We start from the raw sequence: 21410 nt of genomic DNA, 5'->3' as shown, positions 1-21410 counted from the left end.
ATACGCAAACAATCAATCAAAAACTAATGATGTACTGTATGGTGACTAACATAACATAATAAAGTTAAAAAAATAAACTGCTAATCAGCACCAAAAAAAGTATGACATGGATCTATAATACCAAGGCATTATACCCATGGCAGCTTCTTGGCTTTGACATCATAATTATACTATACTTATATAAGATGTAATCACAGCAGGAAACCAGGTGAGGAATACACAGGACCTCTCTATACTATCTTTGCAACTTCTTATGAATCTGTATTTATTTCAGAATAAAGAGCTTTTTTAAAAGTTTACAAAATCCTATAAAATGGTGGGTACACCCAAGGTTAAAGGGATGTTTTGGGGTGCTTGGTTCTATGTTCTGCTTTTTGTCTCATTGTTTTAAGTTTATTTTTTCCATCTTAAAGTTGGTTCATATACAATTATTTTTTAAGTGCCTATGTATTTCCCTCAGAAGTTACAGAAACAAAAGTACTATATATTTTGCCATGGAATTTCTACCAGTTGGATATTTGTGGTTTTTTTTAGTATGTGCCCAGAGTTGTGACATCTGCACAGCAGAAAGCTGGAAGAACAATTACAGCCCGGATCACAGGGAGATGTGATTTTGCCTCAAAAAACAGAATTAGTAGCAGCTTAGCTATAATGGGAGTTTCTCCTCCCATGAGCTCAGTTGTTGTGGAAAAACATCATCCAGTCACAGTGGTGAGTACATATTTGATGACCTTTGTCAAAAAATGTTTTTCCTGAGAGTTTATAGACTAATAAACACTTAAGCTACATGTTGAGGAGAAGATGAAAATTCATGATGACTCTTACTTGTTCTACCTTTTATTATGATACTTTGTATACTTGTAATTATCAAACCTGTTCTAAATCTACCTTTCCTCTTTTAGGAAATTAATTTCAGAAACATTGTTTCTTCTCAACAGTGTAAAAATTATCAACACAAAAAGTAATCCACTATGTTGGTGACCAAAAGAAATATATAAATGCTATCTCATTAATTTAAAAAGAAGAGACAAAAGCTGTTTACTCATTACCTGCTGTTCATGTAGCAGGTATTTGATTATAAGAAGCACCTCCCTATTTTTATAGTCTTTAATTTTTGCCTTTTTTTTTTTTTTTTTTAAGTCTTCTTCCCCTTTTTTCAATACAACTGTCAGCATATTTGCAGTTTGGAAAAAAATTCAGGTTGCAGTAAATTCACATGATATAAAAGAAAATGCCTGGAATTTAAGCAAAAATAAACAAAAAAGCCTGAGTTAGTGCCTCAGTTTTGCTACTTACTTAAGCCTTTGTGATCATACACAAATCAAGTAAAATATTTGAGCTTCCGTTTCCTCTTGTGTAAAATGGGAGTGTAAAGAGTACTTAGCTCCTAGAGTTATTTTCTGGATTCAGGATTAAATGAGATAATGTGAAAATTGTATGAGATATACTAAAAAAAAAGCACTTTATAAACTGTAAAACCACAAGCAGATTTAACTTAATAAAAATTACTAGAGAAAGGTACATGGGATACCTCTATTATTTCTTAACATTGCATATGAATCAACAATTGTCTCAAAAAGTTTTAACTTTTGAAAGTCACAAGATCACATCCCTAAAGAGAAACAAGAATTGACTTTAAAAGAGAATGCCCCCTATATAAATTTTCAGTGTTAGACAACACTCCTGTCTACTTAATATGTCAAAATATTAGCAAAAATATATGTGAAATGATTTTACATCCTTTTCTTTCTGGCACTAGATGATTGCTAGATGATTAAGAGGAGCTGGAGTGTTTAAATTTAGCCTCAGGTAAACAATGACCACAGTGAAGTGGAGACTGACACAGAGGCACCAAGTCTAGATGGAGGGTATGGAGGGTGGAGGAGTATCAGCCTTCAGAGGTTGCGAGGGTGGAGGAGTATATGCCTTCAGAGGTTGCAAAGACTCTGAAAGCCCTTAAGTGACTTCTCAATATATGTTTGAATATGCAAGATTAGTTATCAGAAATAAGAAATGAACTCATTTCTATTTTTATCAGCACATATGTGTATAGAGAGGGAGAGGGACTGTCCATTTGTAAGATAAAGAAGGCATAAAGAGATCACATATATGCTTAATCTTAATTTAGGCCACCTTTTGTTTTTATATTAATGATAGGAATTCATATTCCAAAGGAAAAAAAACAACAACACAAGGAAATAAAGACTTACAACCCCTGTTTCTGAGATTTAGCTCCCCAGCTGCCCTTTGCTAATTCAGTATGTATAGTACTTCTTGTACTTCTCTAGTAATTGGTCGTGAATGAGACAGCCAGAAACTGCTTCATGATTACCTAATTGGGATTATATAACAGACGCTGTGGCAGTCCTCTGTACTACTTTTCATTTTATCCCCAAAATTAAGACCTGTAACTACCAGAAACAGTTACTACTAATAAACCAGTAGTCAGATTTCTGACACTTTAGCCCCATCTGCTGGATAATTTCTTGTTCCTAGTGCTACTTCATTTTCTGCCGTATTTCTGTAGATCATGAAACCAGTGGTAAGGTGAATCTGTTTCTGCATTTCCTCTTGCCCATCCTCCCCAAGGAGAAATAGCTCTTTTAACAGGGTCAGATTAGGTGGTTAGCAACTAAATTTTCATACTAGTTGGAAGAATCTCCCCCATCTGTAATGGTTATCCAGTTGTCTATGTACAATGAAACATTTATGTAAAATAGTTTTAAGACAGGAAATTATTTTCCCATTTCTTTAAAGAGGAACTCTTAAAGCAGTATCTGTCATGAAGACCTTTGTTGTAAGAGTTTTCATTCATTTTTTTAAGGGTTTTTAAAATACACAGTGAATGTTTTGATCAAATATATAATTTTACTTCAAGCATTTTAAAGATGACTTTTCTAAGTGGACGACCCTACTAGGAATGTACAGGTACTACTCAGTGACGTGGACTGAGATCTGGATAACAAGTCCCACTGCTGCCTACAGAGAAGCTGTATCCAGTATAATATAGGAAATCCTTGTACTTGTACATTTTACACATACGAATGCATGTAGTATCTACTTGTATAGATGAAGTGAAGTCGGTTGTGCACTGACTCTCATGCTTTGGTGCTTGGGTCCAAGATGTTCCCCTGAGCTCTGAGATGGTATGGGTATCCTCCTCTCAAGATTTGTCCTCAGCGTCTATTTGTATAGAAAGTTGTAGTCCACAGTAAGGAGCACCAGGCTTCTGGAAATATCTCCTCTTATATAATCATAAAAGGTTTAGTCAGCTCCCAGGTGAACCAGGTTGAAATACGAGAGATGTGCTTTACTCGGTTTGAAGCAAGGACCAGGCAGGATTCCTCAGAGCTCTCCCCATGTTCCCTGAGACTGAACTCCATATGTTAACAGATACAGGGAGGAGAAAACTGATTGGAGTGAAGGGAGGGAGGGCTTGAGGCTGACCCTTCTCCCAAACACCATAAAGTCCCTTTCTGTAGTTGGCCTCTGTAAACATTACAAGATTCCACTGGAGTCCTCTTAGAGGAATGACTTCCATGGCTTTTTTTGTGATCCTCTGGAATATAGCTCTGATATTGAATTGTGGGTATTGAGCACATCAGTCTAACTTACAGGTTAAGGACCACATCTTATTTGTTTTAATGGCTGCTTCACCAGCTTACTGCATGTATCTACTGGATGCTTAACAGATATTTGTTTGGTTAAATTATATATAATGAAATGGTATTTAATAGGTGTAATTTTATGGGATTGTTAAAGCATATTTTTACCTTTTCAGCAAACCATTCCTCAAGCTGCTGCAGCAAAATATCCCCGGACAATTCATCCTGAAAGTACCTCAGCTTCTAGATCCCTTGGAACCAGGTCAACTCACACCCAGTCTCTCACAAGCATTCATTCCATAAAAGTGGTTGACTAAAATGAATATGCACATATTGAGATCTTTTAATTCTTCTGATTTTACCAAGAATTAGAAGTCTCTAGTTGTTAAAATTTCATATTCTCGGAACATCATAGATATATCATGTTCATCTTTTCAAAATTACAAGAGACTTTTTCAAGCCATGCCATCCTGTGTAACTATATGTAGGATTATTTTAATTTTAATGTTATTTTTTTAATTTAAGCAATTAAGTAAAACTTTTTTAAATTAAAAAATGACTTAATTTTTTAATAGGTTCAGCCTGTCACTGATTACACCATAAGAGTATATAAATCCTGTTTTCTCAACGTTATTTTCAAAAGGCTAAATCATTTCCAATGTTACCAAGTAAACTTTGAGAACTTTACTAAAAATATTAAAACTAATAGAAAAATTAAGGTATTTTTATTTTAAAATTTAAAAAAAGTAATGATACTTTAATACAAAGTTTTTGTGATGGTAGTGTATTAGTCTTCATTTTCCTCAGACTATTACAATTAAAAATGGGAATTGGTGAGACCTGTGAATAATTTTAATGTTAAAAAGAGAAAGATTTTTTTTTACTAGCACAAAAAGAGAGACACAAACATCAAAAAAAATTTCCTCTTGGAATGATCCTATTTTTTTTTTATGTAGTTTATTTATTTATTTATTTATTTATTTTATGTTCAGTTAGCCAACATATAGATCCTATTTCTGATGTTCTTTTTTGCCCTTCTGAAACTGTACGGCATTGAACCCTTTTTCTCTCTGAACATCTAAACATCGCCCTGTGGGGGTAGGTATGGCACTGGGCAACTCAGCAAACCTTCTAGGCCTGGGCAGAGACTTTTCAGTGGAAGAAACCGTCTGGGTAAAAGTGGTTGAGGAAATCAAGACCAGGCTTCTAATGGTTTTATTGCTGGCTCACTGGGCTATCTTGGGCCAGACATTTAATTTCGTGAATCTTAGGATCACATCTGTGAAACAGTGAGCTGGACCTACCCCTCCTATTTCACGAAGTACTTTGGGTTACATAAAAACAAGTCCATTCTAAAGAATCTGTCCAGAGCCTCAATTTTCATATCTTTGACAGAATTGGATGGACTTACTTAGAAGCCTCTTTCACTTTGAACGTGATCTAGTTCTATGCTCTAACTTTATTATAGGAAATAGTTTTTCTTACTGCTTCACGTTGTAATAGAACATGAGAATAAATGGGAGATAGGCAAATATCCTGTTTTCTAAAGGGCACACCAAGGCTAATCTGCACTTTTCTGAACTAAAGAATTAGAGTATTCTTCTTACGCAGCACTGTTCTGAATTCTGGCCCAGCTACCACTGTGGCAAACAGCTCCTCAAGGGTTTCAACAAACACAAACCAACACAGCGCCTCTTGTGCTCCCCATACCTCGGCCACGCTCTTCTCTAGGACTTCACCATGCACTCTGAGTGAAGCACAACAGACCACAGGCTCCATTTGGAGCCTACTCATATGCAGCCCGGAATTAACACCCCATTGTGGTAACAGATCAGTTCTTCCTTTCTCCCCTGTATGAACTGCACCGTCTTGTACTAGTCCATCCCATCTCTCAGAAGAGAGTACCCTGGAAGTCAGATGATCAGTTATGCTTCATACCAAGTGGTGGCCAATTTGGTATTTCACCCTGGTCTAGGCTCTCCCTCCTTTCTCATCTCACTCCCTTTTTCCCTCTTGCTTCCTTGGATTTGCACTCCTGAAAAACAGCTACTCGTAGATTTTGGTCTCAAGCTCTGCTTTTTGAAGAACCTAGATGACAATTAGGAATGGTTTTCAGTATCCAAGCCATAACCATATGGACAAACTAAAGGGAATATTATGAATATTGTAATTAAGAATATCATAAGCATCTTTTTAAGCTTTAAGCTCTAGAAATTGTATGTTGTCCAAAGCAGAATCAAATAATTAGTGTTAGCCTAATTTAACGTAAACGCCACAATTAAAACACTTACACAGTAAGAATGTCTATTCTATTTGTTTACTTTGCGTTAAGAGGTTACCCAGATTTTAGAAGAGGGAGTAAGTAAGTAGCATGGTCAGTGGAAACCAGCCATATTGAAGAACAGATTGGGGGGAGGGGTGCCTGGGTGGCTCAGTCGTTAGGCGTCTGCCTTCGGCTCAGGTCATGATCCCGGGGTCCTGGGATCGAGCCCCGCTTCGGGCTCCCTGCTCAGTGGGAAACCTGCTTCTCCCTCTCCCACTCCCCCTGCTTGTGTTCCCTCTCTTGCTGTGTCTCTCACTGTCAAATAAATAAAATCTTTAAAAAAAAAAAAAAAAAAACAGGGACAAGACTTCACTGAATACCTTTCTTAAAACTTTTTGCCTGTGTGAACATATTACCTATTTTAAACATTCATAAACGTAAGTGGGCCATTTACAATCAGCATGAGACAAAGATATAAAACTATAAATTCATGATAGAATAACTGGACTGATACTGCTCATGATTATATCTTTGGCCTTAAAGAATTAAGCATCAGAATTTGAGAATGGAGAGCCTTAAATTACAATGAACAGGTGCACGTAAACTGATATGAGTTGATACTTGATTTCATATTTATTTCATAACTTCCTCAGATTATAAAAATACTACATGCTGACTGTCAAAAAAAACCTGGAAAGTACCAAAAAGTACAAAGAAAATGAAAATCACCTGTAATTACATCACCAAGAGATTAAAAAAAACAACAACAAACATTGGTGTATACACTTCTGGTCTTTTCTAAGCAATATACTACACATATGTGTTATTTAAAGCCAACAGTAACTGTAAATTTCCAAAACTATTTTTTCTCACTGAAGAGAAATAACGAACAGTGGATGATTTCAATACTGTGGGCATGAGATTAGACATTTAACAGGCATTCAACCTTCATCTCCCATGCTGTGGAAGAGAGAGACACTCCCCCATTTTATAAAGAAGGAAACTGAAGATCTCAGAACTTGCGTCTTAGTATGCCCAAAGGCTCACAGTTAAGAAGTGGCAACCCTAATTAAAACCATGTCTGTCTATTCTAAATCCCTTGGTTTTTTCATGTACCAGGATGCTGCTCCTACCAACATTTAAAAAAGAAAAAAGTGGGGCGCCTGGGTGGCTCAGTTGGTTAAGCGACTGCCTTCGGCTCAGGTCATGATCCTGGAGTCCCGGGATCGAGTCCCGCATCGGGCTCCCTGCTCGGCAGGGAGCCTGCTTCTCCCTCTGACCCTACCCCTTCTCATGTGCTCTCTCCCTCTCTCTCATTCTCTCTGGCTCAAATAAATAAATAAAATCTTTAAAAAAAAAAAGAAAAAAATAAAGAAGAAAAAAGTGATGTGCAAAACCTAGGTTATGCTATCACATATGTTGCATCAAGTGGCAGAAATGCAAAAATACACAATTTGCTTTAAGTAAAAATCAAAAAAAAACCTTCTGACCTTTCATTTCAGTAGTTGGAAAGTACTAATACCATTTTCTCATCTGGTAGAGCTTCCTGTCACCACCATTGTCACAGTTGAAAGGAAGATCAATACTACTGCTAGAATTTTATGGCATTAAAGAACTAAATTTAAAGGATGGTGCTGAGTGGAAAATCAGTTAAATACAATTTCTTTAGGCATTTATGAAACTGCACATTTCTTGGACTTTGAGTTAGTTTCGTTTTTGAATTGACGGATCTTTTCTGGAAAAAATAGGATAACATTTATTATTAACAGCTAACATTTATTAAGCACTTGCTATGTGCCAGGCACTATGACTGACTTAATCCCACAACAACCTTCGACAGACGATTTTCTAGTTAGTAAAGGAGAACACTGGCACAGTGAGGTCGGAGAACTTGCTCAAGATCACACTGCTGTCAGCGCTGGAGGTCAGGGACGGGCCCACACTGCCTTGCTCCCGAGCACATCCCTGCACCACCTCAGGGGACTGCCTCTTACTCTCCCCTGAGAATTCGTACAGAAACAGATTTAAAGTTGAGGGAACAATCCCAGTGCTATGAAGATAATGTCACGGGAGGAGCCATTATCCATGCACGATCCCTTGAAACGGAGTATTGGCTCAGTGGTGTGATTCAGGCATTTATGCTCGGCTTTGGGTAAAACTGCATCGGTGAAAATAACGGCAGATGTGCCTATATTAGACTTTTGAATAGTTATTATTACATAAGAGTTATAGCACCCCCTAATGATTCGATCAGTTTTGAAAGCATCTTCCCTGCAGTACAGTCTTTGGGGCAAGTGATTTTCAGCAGTAACCTCAGCTGCCCAAGTAAAAGCCTGTCTGCTCTTTTCTCTTAACCTACAGATAACATTTTCGAATACACTAACTTGCAGACTTCCCCAACAGGCAAAATGGCCTCTTGAGCAAGACCATGCTTAGTGGTGGCAACTGTCTCTCACCTTAAATCCTGCCCTCTCCTGCTCCCCACACCCCACACACACACCTCCACACCCTGCCGCACATACACATCAACAGAAATCCTCCTCCACTTTTTCAAATGCCCAGTAGGGGGGGTGACATCGAGAACTGCCCGGCTAACGTGGGATCAGTATCAACTGAGCATCGACTCGCCAGAGGAGCTGCTTATTCTTTATGAGCCACTGCGCTCATCAGACTGGGATTGCCGCTGTTAATGGACAGTATTGTTTCTGCTGACTGTCCCCCGACCATTTTAAGGGAGAAGGAGCTTCTGTCTTGAAAACTAACTCACCAGCTAGTTCTGGGAAACCTGCGTGTACCAGCTCTTCATACAGCTGCTTGACCGGAGTGGCCTGGGTCATCAGGGTCCCATGCAGCCAGATGAGCAGAGCCCTGTGGCCGTGTTCACGGAAACTTCCCTTTCCTGTGCCAAGTACATACAGTCAGAGGCGAAACCCTACATGCTGATGTCTCTTTTTGTTGTGATCTTAGTTCTCACTGAATTTTCTGTATGACTGTGGTTGCAACTCATTCCTCTTCTGATGGCTGTTAGATAAAAAGCCCAGTGGATGAAAGCCCTTCCAGTTCCACTCACTGGAACTTCTTTAGGGTGACCAGAGTTTGGATTCTCTCCAGCACTTACCTTGCACCTACTGTGCTTGACACAGACCAAAGGAGCAGATAAGACATGAAGCAGCTGAGTCCCTGCCCAACAGTAAGGAACAATCTGAGATGCAGAGCTCTCCTTCAACGTTCAGTTGGCACTGCTATGCACCACCATCTCTCACACTCAAAGTGCATATTTCAACGGGGGATCCTGTTACAATGGAGAGTCTCATGCAGTCTGCCTCGGGCTAGGATCTGCACTTCTAATGAGCACCCAGATGCTGGTGTTGCTGTCTGTTAACCACACTATGAGCAGCAAACGTGTACCATCATGCTACTCCAGCTTCTGATGGAAGTATGCATCCCCTGGGCCAGGATTATTCACTGGATACCTAACCCCTGAGAGATGTTGGGGGGAAGCACTGAGATGTGTCTCTCGCAACAGGAGTTCACAGTCACAAACACAGAACAGGCTCCTAGCTCTAGCCAGTGTGTGTGGGAACAGGCAGATGCCACAAAAGGAGGGTCTGAGCTCTGGGGAGGAAGCTTGCTGGACAGACTGTTAAAGAAGCAGGTGTTTCAGGGGGAGGGAACTGTATCCATAAAGAATGTACTCCTAGGTGAATCCTGTTCCTTTCCTGATCTTGCCTTTGCCAAACTAATTCTTCTTCAGTACCACCATCATCGTGTCCCTCCTTTGCTTAAAAGCCCACAAACTCCTTAGTGCTAGTACCATTACGCTGGATTGTATTTGGATTGTGAATGTTGCTGTTACCATGCCACCTAGATTATAAATTCCACCAAATGTGCACCTTGGCTTATAGAGCAGTTCATCCCTCGCCTGGTAGAGCTAAACGCATTCTAGGCACTCCACGTTGTTTGACTAAAACGCTTTAAGTCCCCTTTATCCTGCTGGCAGGTACTCTGAAGATACAGTATATTTTCGGGCACCTGGGTGGCTCAGTTGGTTAAGCGACTGCCTTCGGCTCAGGTCATGATCCTGGAGCCCCGGGATCGAGTCCCGCATCGGGCTCCCTGCTCAGCAGGGAGTCTGCTTCTCCCTCTCCCGCTCCCCCCTCTTGTGCTCTTTCTCTCTCTCAAATAAATAAATAAATAAAATCTTTAAAAAAAAAAAAAGATACAGTATATTTTCAAATCATTTCTTTAGGTCAAGAGGGATTTCCAGAAGGCAACTAAATTTTCCTAAAAACTTCACAGAATGTCATATGCCTAATTAGTGACAAAGGAGAATACTTAACAGTAAAAAAGAAATCTTTTCAGAAACTATAGTCAATATTCAACATTTTCAATGCATTATCTTCCATAATGTAGCTGTAGAATTAGCAGTAGAAAGTGCCATGATTTACTTTTATGTGGTGTAAATAGCACGTATTCATGGTCTGTGGTTTTGCCATCTACAGTCCCAGCAATCAATAACGCAAATCAACTGCTGAGCATGGGACTTGGTCACATCTCATAATATCCATGTAAGGAAAGTGCTCTGAATAGAATGTTTTCCCAAGAAAAGTGTCTGCTTCCTTGTCTAATTAGCTGATTAATGCCAAACAAACTTTATTTCCTAAGTTTTGGTCAAATCATAAAAAAGCAAAGCTAATGACTCCAGCTGACCTGACCTCACTAATTCTGACAGCTGGAGTCTGGCTGAATTGATTCCATGGCTTGGGATCTTCTACTCAGGAGAGCCCTGAGTCTGTCTCCCACATCTCTCATGGGACAGCTGGTCTCACCCAAGGCTGCATCCTACAAGAACTCTACACCCAGATGTGGCTGAAGGGATTCCTCCTGGAGTAGAAGCCCTAAACAGTGAGCCTTTTGTTAGAGAATGAACCTTTTCACCCCAAGACAATCTCAAGGAACACTAGAAGAGGTTGGTTTCCCAGGGACAAGTCAACTGTTAAGTCCTTGCTTCCTTAGTGCCTATTTATTTGGGAACCTTCATTTTCTTAAAGGCTAAATGCCAACTTTTCAATATGGCTCAATAAAAAGTAATTATCCTTTGCAAACTTCAGTTAATTGCAGAGTCCATGAATGTTCATGGTTTGCAAAGTTCTCAGTCATCTTTGTGGTCTTAAGCTAACTGTCCCAGTTCCTGGGCCCTTGTAGTCTGCTGCTTGTTGTGAGCACCAATCACTTACTTGGAAGATCTGCCACCAGGAAGAACAACTGCTCCTTCCTGTCCACATCATCTAGGCCATGCTTACCTGACCACTGCTCCTCAATGGCTCTGATCTGGTCACCTGTAAAGTTCCATGAACGGGCCAGCTTCTGCCACTCATTGGCCTTTAGCTGATGGTAAGCCAGGTTCCAGAGGAGACTGCGAATATGTCTGGTCTCCAAACTGTGATCTTGCTTGAATGTCAAAGTAAAGCCGGTTGATGGGTCCCTGATGCTCTCACCATGCTCCTAAATTAAAGGTAACTACATCAGACGATTTCAGACATTTTCTGCTTATTGCCTTATTTCAAGGTATGTATACAATTTTTCAGATATAACAGGTAAGATGGTAACCAAGACTTATGTTTTCAGTATTATCTGTAACTGGATCACTTTTTGTCATTCAAGATGGAGACAAATGTCTGAAATAAAAAGCTTGAGTACTATCTGTCTGACACAGGAAATGTGAGGGGTTTTGCCATGTTACATGCTTCTATCCCAGCTTGCTGATATTTATTTACTCGCCCAAAAGAAAACAGGGGGGGTGCCTTAGCTAAGGAAATGTCACAACAATAAATTCATCTTTGAAGGCCTTACTTTCAACTAATATCCCCTGTTCTTCTTGTGCGTGTTTGATTTTCTCATACCAAAGATTCAGAGAGGTCCAGATTGGATAGACTCTTAGAAAGACCCCAAAGCTGGTGCCTCCACTCATCCTGCTCTCTGGTGTGAGGAGAGCAAAGTAGAAGCCTAACTCTGGGGGCCAAAAGAATGGAGAGGACAGGGGTCGATATAATTTTGTTTTAAGTCACTGCAGCCAGGCTTAGTCCAAATGCCCTTTGCCTGGACTGATATCTTGTTTTCTCAGTTTTCAAAGGTTCCTTTTGTCCCTTCTGCAGAATCCAGCCAAAGAAACTGGAGAAAAATCTCAAAGTGAAAGCAGGTGTCATGGTTTCCTAGAGCTGCACCTGTTGTACATGCTGTCAGGCCTCCAGATCATCCTCCTTCAGGAGGTTGCAGATCAGTTAAGGACACACAGGACACACAGCCCAAGAGGATTGGGACTTACTATCTATTCTCCTTTTTTATATATGGTAACTCCTATTTTTGTCTTTCACTTACTTAAAAGTGAATCTTAATGAAAGATAATCTGAACAGCAAGACAGGAGTCCATGCTGGGGCAGGAAGTGGACTAAAATGATATGGGTACCTGGTTGTCAAAACCGGAGAAGAACGTGGTGGGGCTTGCACCTCCGCCCCCATCACTGAGCAGCCTTTGTCTTTCATAGCATCTGCAATCACCTCGGAAGGTCTACAACATCCTGGGAAGCATGCCCAAGGAGACGGGCCAGTATTTTCTCTAGTATCTGGACCTTGTGAAAAGAAGTTGGACTAGGAATGGGAGATATAAATTACCCGTAATTGTTTCAGAGGTTGTAAAATGCAGGCAGAGTCTTCCCTGTCCCAACCTTAGCTTTACTCCTGCAGTGCCTAACTCCCAGGGAGTCCTGAAAGAGGAAAGGCTGAGGGTGAGGGATCCCACAAACTTGGGAGCCGTGGCCACTTTACTTTTTCCTTTTCTCTTCATTCCCTCTCCTGAAACAATGAGGATTCCAACAAGAACAAAACCTGAAACACCACAAGATGGAAGAACTGCAAAATGCATTAACCTTTGCACCACAGCATTTTTATTTCTTTGAGAAACACACATGCTCTGCATTCCAGGATTGGGCTGGGTGGTCCTTCAGGCTTCCAGAGGAAAGGGTCATGAATTTGGAAAGCCCAGGTCTTTTTCAACAGTTCATGGAAGCATTAATAGTTTGTCTGCCAAAGCACTTATCATATGCCAAAACTGGTGGAAATTAAAATAGCATAAGCCAGATTTTAGGAAGCTTCCCATTTGCCTCTTAACCACTGGATTTAATGATGGATATAAGAGAAGAAATTTCAATCCTCTCTTTAATGTTCTTTATTAGGAATCATTTTATATTAGGCCAGGATATAAACTTGTTAAATAAAGAGAATTTGAAATAATAAATGCATTTGGTTAAAAAAAAAAAAGATATAATTGTTTAATGAACAAAGTGAACTTAAAGTAAGTAATAAACAGGGGCGCCTGCGTGGCACAGTCGGTTAAGCGGCCAACTCTTGGTTTCAACTCAGGTGGTGATCTCAGGGTCCTGGGATTGAGTTGCCCTCAGCTCAGAGTAGGCTTGGGTTTCTCTCTTCCTGTCCCTCTGCCCCTCCCCTCCACATGCTCTCTCTTTAAAATAAATGAATAAATCTTTGAAATAAAATAATATATTTGGTTAAAAACATTTAAGAATATATATTAAAAAACAAGCCTTCCTCCCACTCCAGATGTCGGTCCCCATGGTCACCAAGGTTAACAACTCTCACATTTCTGAGGGTCTCCTTCATACATTTATATATTGTATAGGATTCCCAAAGTTTATCTCTCACATCTCAAAGATTTGTTAGGAAAAAGGGTTTAGTCATTTGGCGGAAAAGTAATTTATTCTCCTCTAGGAAAAAGAATCTAAAAATGCTAGCAGACATTAAAAATAGAACCAATGAATATTTCTATTTTCAAAGAAAACATGAAAATAGTCACTTAAAAAGCAAGAGAAAAGGTGGAAGTTGGGAAGGTTACCTTCAATCAAATACGGTGATGATCTAAGAAAATGAGAATGAAGCTAAGGCCAAGAGGAAGAGAATGAAAGGGGCAGGAGGAACAAAAATCAACTAGGAGGAGGAGAGAGAACTTTAATGGTCATAAAAATGTTGTTTTGTTTTACAGACGAAACGTTTGAGGAGGATGGTGTGGACTTCAAATGACATATATGTCATATCATCCAGATATATATATCAGGACTGCAGAGCTAATTAAATAGGATTGTGAGCAAGAAGGAGGCAGAACAATGCATTTTGCCTTAAGGATTTAAGGGAAATTCCTCAGGATTGGCAAATGAGACCACAAACCAGGCCTGAGGCTCCTCAGGGGTAAACACCTGAGGGTTAGGACTGAATTCTGGCACCAACCTACTGGACTAGGGGGGCCATTCAGCCTAGGATGGCAACAACCCAAAGTAGAAACTGAGGGTGGTGCCCGATAATGCAAATCCTGCCTGAGGGCTTAGATTTCGATGTTGGAGGGAAGGGCATTCTGTTGTGAAGCTGTATGTGTGGCAGCTATCAGAGGAAGTAATAATGAAAGAAGGTGGAGAGAATGTCTTGGAGGCAAGTTTTCTGTGTTCTCAAGATGAATAAGGTTTTTGTGACTATCACAGGATTCTTGAGTAGCAGCCCGCACCACAGTGTGTTGAAAACAGCAGAGCCATGAACATAAACTTCTTTATCACTCATTAGAATGATGAGAACTTTGGTTCGTCCTGAGGGTTCTAGAGGGGAGGAGGGTGGGGGGATGGGTTAGTCTGGTGATGGGTATTAAAGAGGGCACGTATTGAGTGGAGCACTGTGTGTTATATGCAAACAATGAATCATGGAACACTTCATCTAAAACTAATGATGTACTGTATGGGGATTAACATAACATTTAAAAAAAAGAATGATGAGAACTTCGGGTTTGAGAACTTCCAGAAGGTACCAGAGCCAGAGACTCCATGACAGAGGGCACAACATGGGAGGCAGCTATGCGGGGCAAGTCAGTTAGAGCTGACACGGCCCAGCCTGCTTAGCCCAATGAGCTCTACACATCTCAGTTCTGACTACTGATGCTGGCAAAGGAGAGGGAGGGAGGAAGCAGCAGCTATTCATTCCATGAATGGAGCAGCACAGGCCAAAGGGACAGTTATAATTTGACCAAGACCCTGCCCATTAGAGCAGAAAAAAAAACTACACAAACCCCACACTGCCCATAAGAAGATGGTGGTTGCAGAAGAGCCCACTGCTGAGCTGGAATCATGCTTCCTTACCTCTTTCCAGGCATAGTATCTCTCTGCTTTAATGATCATGTCCACAGTAAGGCTGTGGTTGCTCCTGGAGGCCACAGCCAGGGCAGTCTTCCCTTGCTAAAAGGTAAAAATGAAAGTGTCAGGCAGTATGGCCTAGTGTTTAGGAGCTCCAGTTTGGAACAGGGGGATCTGCATTCAAATCCTGATCCTACTGCTTCCTTGCACTTGGGAACTTGGGCCAGTCCTTAGCTCCTCTAGGTCTCAAAGACTACCCCATGGTGTAGTGGTGAGGTGTAAATGTGATAATTTGTATCAAGCCCTTAGGACTGTGCATGGCACATGGTAATTATTCAAGAGATGGTAGGTATTGGTAGTGTCAGGCGCTGTGTCAACAGGGCAGGGGAAAAGATTGGGCTTAGGGACTGACCATCAACAGATGATATTTTACACATGCTCTATCAATGAGAATCCAGACATTTCTCCAAGACCCCTGGGCGGGGGGTCTCCCTGGCTCACTGCACTGGGGAGTTCTCGGCAGATAAATAATCTGATCACACATTTTTCTACTCAGGGCTGACTCTACCTGTAGCTGAGACTTTAGTCAGTGTGCCATGCTTCCTTCCCCCAATAGCCTTTTCCTCCTTCTATGGGAAAAGACCTCCCGATTTTAGCTAGGCACTTGGCCACTCCAAACATTTCCTAGCCTCCCTTGCACTTGGATATGTGACCTAAGTTTTGGTATATAAATGGAAGTGATTTATTTTTGCGAAGTAATTGTAAAGACAGGAAGGATGTTATTCTCCTTCCTTTCTTCCTCCTCCTGAGTGGAATGCTAGCGTGATGGCAGGAGCTTCAACAGCCATCTTAGACCAAGAAGTTGAAGCCATGTGTTGTGGAGAGTAGATAATAAGACAGAAAATGCTGGTTCTCATTAAGAATAGTAATATCCATGACAAAACTTCTAATTCATAGTACAGAATTCAGCTCACTGGACTCCTATCTAGAATTTTTTTCTATTATACTGCCTCTAACCAAGGGTGAGGAATAGGAAACTTAACCAAATGGAATGAGCAATAAAGGATATTCTGGATATAATTTTGGGCATGAGTGGCCTGGGGTCCCATCTGGTATCTTATACAAATTACAAAAGGCACACCTTTGCCAAGATTGATATAGCTGAAAACTACAGCACACAGCTTTACAAGTAATGTCCCCTAGATTTTAGGCAGTGTACAATCTGCACATCTGTACATTTCTTTTCCTGAGCAAAAGATGGTGTTTTTCATCTATTTTTTAAATGGCACATTAAAAATTTGCCCAGGGATCCTGAAGGTAATCAAAATGAACGTCAGAAATAATCCCACAAAAAGTTCTTAGCAACACATGTCTCTATGCTTAGGGATCTAGCAGTTTATCCCAGTAATTCTTCACATGGCTGAGCAAGTACAACTCCCACCAACCCAAATGATCTGGCTGTTAGTGGCGGTGCTAAGACCCAGGTGGGCCAGAAGGGTAGGGCTGACAGTTAACCAGTTTCTAGTCAAAGGAGACAGTAATGAATTAGGAAGAACTGTGCTCTGCAGGCAGTTAGCAAGTCCTTCATTGCATGCGGCCTGAATTCTGGCTTAAGAAGCCATCTGAGTCACCGTGATTAGCAGCATTCAGCTTCAGCCAGCGTTCTCGAGTTCCCAGGAAAACCTTCCCAGGGAGTGGAAACCCAAGTAATCGTGCCGCTGAAGTGGGGGAAGCCCTCCAGGAGCTTGGTGACACCTCCGACCGAGAGAACAGATTTCTGGGAAAGTCATATTCACACCAAACCCTGGCTCCTTTTTCCCAACCCACTCTGATGCACTCTTACAGCCATTTATCCTTGGTAAAAATGGTGGGAGTGAGTAGAAAAGGTAGTTTTTATTACTTAACTAATTAGGTGTTGGGGGCCAATCATGTGCCAGGCCCAGAGAAGAAAGGGAGGAGGAGAAGGGAAAAATGGGAAAATCAAATTGTGAGTCAAGTTACAGCACTGATGGCATTTGCCAGGACATCCAGTCCACTAGCACTGGGGGCCCAGAATGAATTCCCTTCCCAATGCTACGGGCTCTTCACCTACAAGACTGCCCCAGAGGGGTTAAGTATTAATGAGAAAGTGGAATCAAGTAGGAAGAGAAAGCACGGGAAAATATGAATGTGAACTGTCACTACTAACGCCAAATCTTAACGGGCAGTAACAAGCCACAATGGCGGAAGTGGTGTAATTCCACCCACATGACAGAGTTATGGGTGGTTGCATTTTCCTTCCTTATGCTTCTCTGTGTTTTCCAGATTGTCCACAGTGGGCTTGTACTACTTTTTATGATAACTTTAAAAAACTGACCTCTAGAGAAAAGTAAAATAACACATCAATCCTTCAAGTCCCACAAATGTAAAATGTGAGATTCTGAAAGAGTACGGAGGGTGAACCTCGCTTGCACTAGGAATTAAGGATGTGCTGAGCTGATGAAGAGTGTGGGTGAAGACAAGAAAGGGAAAAACTGCAAGTTGCAGAAGTAGTCAGCCCTGCTCAGAGCTGTGGGAAGGCGCTGGACAACCAACAAGCAGCCTGGCTTTGAAGCCTGGCTCTGCGTCTTACTGTGCATGTGACCCTTGACATCATTGAAATCTCTTGGAAACTGGGATAATTTTGCCCACCTCACAGAACAGATGTGAGGATTGAAATAAGGTGCACATGGGTGAGCACCTGACAGGACTGCCACACCTTGGTCTCCTGTGTTTACGCTTTTCAGTAAGCTGGAACCTAGTGGACAGCGGCCCCGCTACCCTCCTGTGATGGAGCCCACCTTACTGCGTCACTTGAAAAACAAAGTTGTCTTTCTTTAAAAACAAGTCTACACAATGCCCAAAAGGTGGAAGCAACCCAACGTCTGTCCACAGATGCAAGGATAAACAAAATGTGGTCTATACACGGTGGAATACCATTCGTCCTTAAAAAGGAAGGATATTCTGACACACACTACAACACGGATAAACCTTGAGGACATTATGCTACATGAAATAAGCCAGTCACAAAATGACAAACACAGTATGATTCTATTTATGAGGTACCCAGAATAGTCAAATTCGTGGAAACAGAAAATAGAGTGGTGGTTGCCAGGGACTGGGAAAGGAGGAGGAAATGGGTAGTTGCTGTTCAGAGTTTCAGTTTGCCAAGATGAAAAAGTTCTGGAGATGGGTTGCGTAACAGTGTTAACAGACTTAACACTACTGAACTGTACACTTAAAAATGGTAAAGATGAGGGACGCCTGGGTGGCTCAGTCGGCTAGGCATCTGCATTCGGCTCAAGTCATGGTCCCGGGGTCCTGGGATCGAGCCCCGCATCGGGCTCCCTACTCTGCGGGAGGCCTGCTTCTCCCTCTGCCTGTCTCTCTCCCGGCTTGTGCTCTGTCTCTCTCTGACAAATAAATAAATAAAATCTTTTTTAAAAAATGGTTAAGATGATAAATTTTATGTTATATGTATTTTACAATTAAAGAATTTTTAAGTAAGAGCAAGTTTAGACGTGTATGTTTGTTCATTGCAGCTCTGCTTATAACAGCAAAAGCTAAGGAACAATTCAAATGCCCATCGGCTGAGAACTAAACCAATTATGATATGTCCATGCCGCAGCCTCTTGTGCAGCTATATAAAGAATGAAGAAACTCTCCTTGTACTAATATGGAACAGTTTCCACTTTATATACTTAAAGGAGAAAAGCTAAATGCAGGACAATATGAAGAAGTACATCACCACAATGTAAAAAGGATGGAGGAATATGGTAAGAGTATAATATATTTATGTTTGCTTGTTTATGCATAAAGAAACGGGAAAGCACTAAGAAACTGATGACAATAGATCCGTGTGGCAAGAGTAGTGTGCGACCGGACAACTAGGGTCAGGGGTGGGTGGGACATTTTTACTGTAAAACCTTTACTGATTATGTTTTTAAATTTCTGGACCACATGAATCTATCATCTTTCCCAAATTAGTAAATAATTTTAATTTTTAAGAAATACATATTTTCGGGGGGCCTGGGTGGCTCAGTTGGTTAAGCGACTGCCTTCGGCTCAGGTCATGATCCTGGAGTCCCGGGATCGAGTCCCACATCGGGCTCCCTGCTCACCAGGGGGTCTGCTTCTCCCTCTGCCCTCTTCCCTCTCGTGCTCTCTGTCTCTCATTCTCTCTCTCTCTCAAATAAATAAATAAAATCTTAAAAAAAAAAAAAGAAATACATATTTTATTATTCAGAGTAAAATATCTTACCTACATACCTCAATCAAAATCAGGATGTTTTACTGACTGCCAGGACAAAAGGTTTCTCCAGTGTGTGTCCATCTCACAAGGGGTATGCTAAGGCTTACAGCCAACAGAAGTTCTTCACAACCATCTCTGCTGAACACAGTGAAGGCCATGAACTTACCTTATCAACAATCTTCAGGTCACAGCCTGCCTTCCGCAAGGTTTCCACCAGTTCCACATTGCCAAGATCAGCAGCAACATGCAAAGGAGTCTGCTGCCTCTGCCACGAGAAATTTCAAAAATGTAATCTAAACACATTAAGGAGGGGGGAAAAAACTTACATAATGAAAAGACACAGGGAATGCAGAGGTGTCCTATATGGGCATAAGGGAAAATAGATTAAGATCACGTTTTTATTTTATTTTATTTTATTTTTTTAATATTGTATTTATTCATTTGAGAGAGAGAGAGACAAGGAGAGAGAGAGAGCACGAGCAGGGGGCAGGTGCAGAGGGAGAAGCAGGCTCCCCACTGAGCAGGGAGCCCAACCCAGGGCTCGATCCCAGGACCCTGAGATCATAACCTGAGCCGAAGGCAGATGCTTAATGACTGAGCCACCCAGGCGCCCCAAGATCATATTGTTACATAGGTACAGGGGACATTCACTGCAGTGTTATTTTTAACAGTGAAAAACTGAAAGGAAGTTGCATGTTTCACTAGAAGACTCATTTGATAAATTATGGTATATCCAAATGCTGGGTTAGTAAGCAACAATTAATTATGATTTTTAAAAGATGATTTCAATATGAGATACTAGAATAGTAAAGTTCATAGAGACAGAAAGTAGAGTGGTGGTTACCAGGAACTGTGGGGACGGGAGAATGGGGAGTTAGTGTTTAATGAGTACAGAGTTTCAGTTTGGGAAGATGGAAAAGTTCTGGAGATGGATGGTGGCCATAGTTGCTCAACAATGTGGATGTACTTAATGCCGATGAACTGTACATTTAAAAATGGTGAAATTTCTTTCTGGGGTAATCATTTTCTTACCAAGAGGGTAACAGTGTTTTAAAGAAGTATACAAAATCACAAGAAAGTCACCCATTTTAACCTTTCACTGAAAGGATATGCTAATGTGCAGATATTTCTAAAATATTAGTACTGAAAGGAACGCCATTTATGGTCTAGGCCAACCCTTGAACCAGAGAGAGGAAGCAACTTCCCCAGAGTCACACAGGTGGGCAATATAGCATCTAGCTCAGTACTCTTCCAACCAGAGCACAGGGCCAACCTGCTTGGGGCATTAGCATAATTAATATCAGAGAGCATTTATTAAAGACTCACTTTTGGGTGGCAATGTGCCCCTCTGGGGGCTCATCGAAAACATCACACTTAAATGACAAACTATCAAAGGTCTATACCAACATGGAACAGAGATACAAGTGTCATACATCAAATACCAATAAAATTTCATTGCGACGATACTGCTCTAAGTCTAAAAGGCAGGAAATGAACCAAAATGTTAACAAGAGTTGTCTTTCTTTGGGGGGGAATTACAAACAAATGTAAGTTTTTACCTTATTTATGTTTTCTTATGGTTATACATTGAGTGTATTCCCAATCTAACAGAAAATTGAAATGATAAAGTCTAATTCTATAATGGGGGGGCGGGGTGCCCACTAATAAACCCTCCTTCTCTGGAGTGAATCTAGCCAGTTCTGGTGAAACCAAAATCCTATGTGAGTTCTGTGTATGGAACAAAGATTCTGCTCATTTGGAAATATTTGGGGCATTAACAGACTTGGACACATAAGTATATATAATAACAAAAAGGTCCTCCCCCGCCGCCCCAAACGTTTGGGATAGTGGAACACAGGGAGGAAGGTCCATGGGGGAAGGAAGGGACGGAAGTGTAGGTAAGTGTCCATTCTGCTCCCACACAAAGGAACTCCTAGGTTGGAGTTGGAGGAGACTGGAGAGACCTGAGGCAGTGCTCTGGGTTCCCCAGATTCAGAAGCTGAGGACCACCCAGCGGGTTAGGACAGGGTTAGGACAGGCATGCACACTGGATCTGGCCGCTCCCTCCCCTCAGGGTGCAGGCTGAG

The 21410-nt window shown here is 41.1% G+C and overlaps 2 protein-coding genes across 7 annotated transcripts in view; one reads left to right on the top strand and one right to left on the bottom strand.

Moving 5' to 3' along the window:
- Window positions 1-6200, top strand: part of POC5 (POC5 centriolar protein) — a 40966-nt gene extending 34766 nt beyond the window's left edge. For all 6 annotated transcript variants that reach the window (XM_045896646.3, XM_045896655.3, XM_045896629.3 and 3 more), the window contains 2 exons: window positions 535-711; window positions 3782-6200. In XM_045896646.3, coding sequence (XP_045752602.1) covers window positions 535-711; window positions 3782-3922 — 318 coding nt within the window. In that variant the 3' untranslated portion in view covers window positions 3923-6200. The remainder of the gene's footprint in view (window positions 1-534; window positions 712-3781) is intronic.
- A 1243-nt stretch (window positions 6201-7443) lies between these two features.
- ANKDD1B (ankyrin repeat and death domain containing 1B) overlaps window positions 7444-21410 on the bottom strand; it is a 58195-nt gene continuing 44228 nt past the window's right edge. Inside the window, exons 10-14 of the mRNA XM_045864125.2 lie at window positions 19490-19588; window positions 15060-15155; window positions 11172-11373; window positions 8636-8767; window positions 7444-7603 (exon numbers count right to left, since the gene is read on the bottom strand). Of these exons, the coding sequence (XP_045720081.1) occupies window positions 7542-7603; window positions 8636-8767; window positions 11172-11373; window positions 15060-15155; window positions 19490-19588 (591 nt within the window). The 3' untranslated portion in view covers window positions 7444-7541. The remainder of the gene's footprint in view (window positions 7604-8635; window positions 8768-11171; window positions 11374-15059; window positions 15156-19489; window positions 19589-21410) is intronic.

The sequence above is a fragment of the Mirounga angustirostris genome, unplaced genomic scaffold, assembly GCF_029215605.1.
Source record: "Mirounga angustirostris isolate CCGP_5_RB_7025 unplaced genomic scaffold, mMirAng1.0.hap1 SCAF_7, whole genome shotgun sequence".
Lineage (NCBI taxonomy): Eukaryota > Metazoa > Chordata > Mammalia > Carnivora > Phocidae > Mirounga > Mirounga angustirostris.
This window is presented reverse-complemented; position numbering and strand designations above follow the sequence as displayed.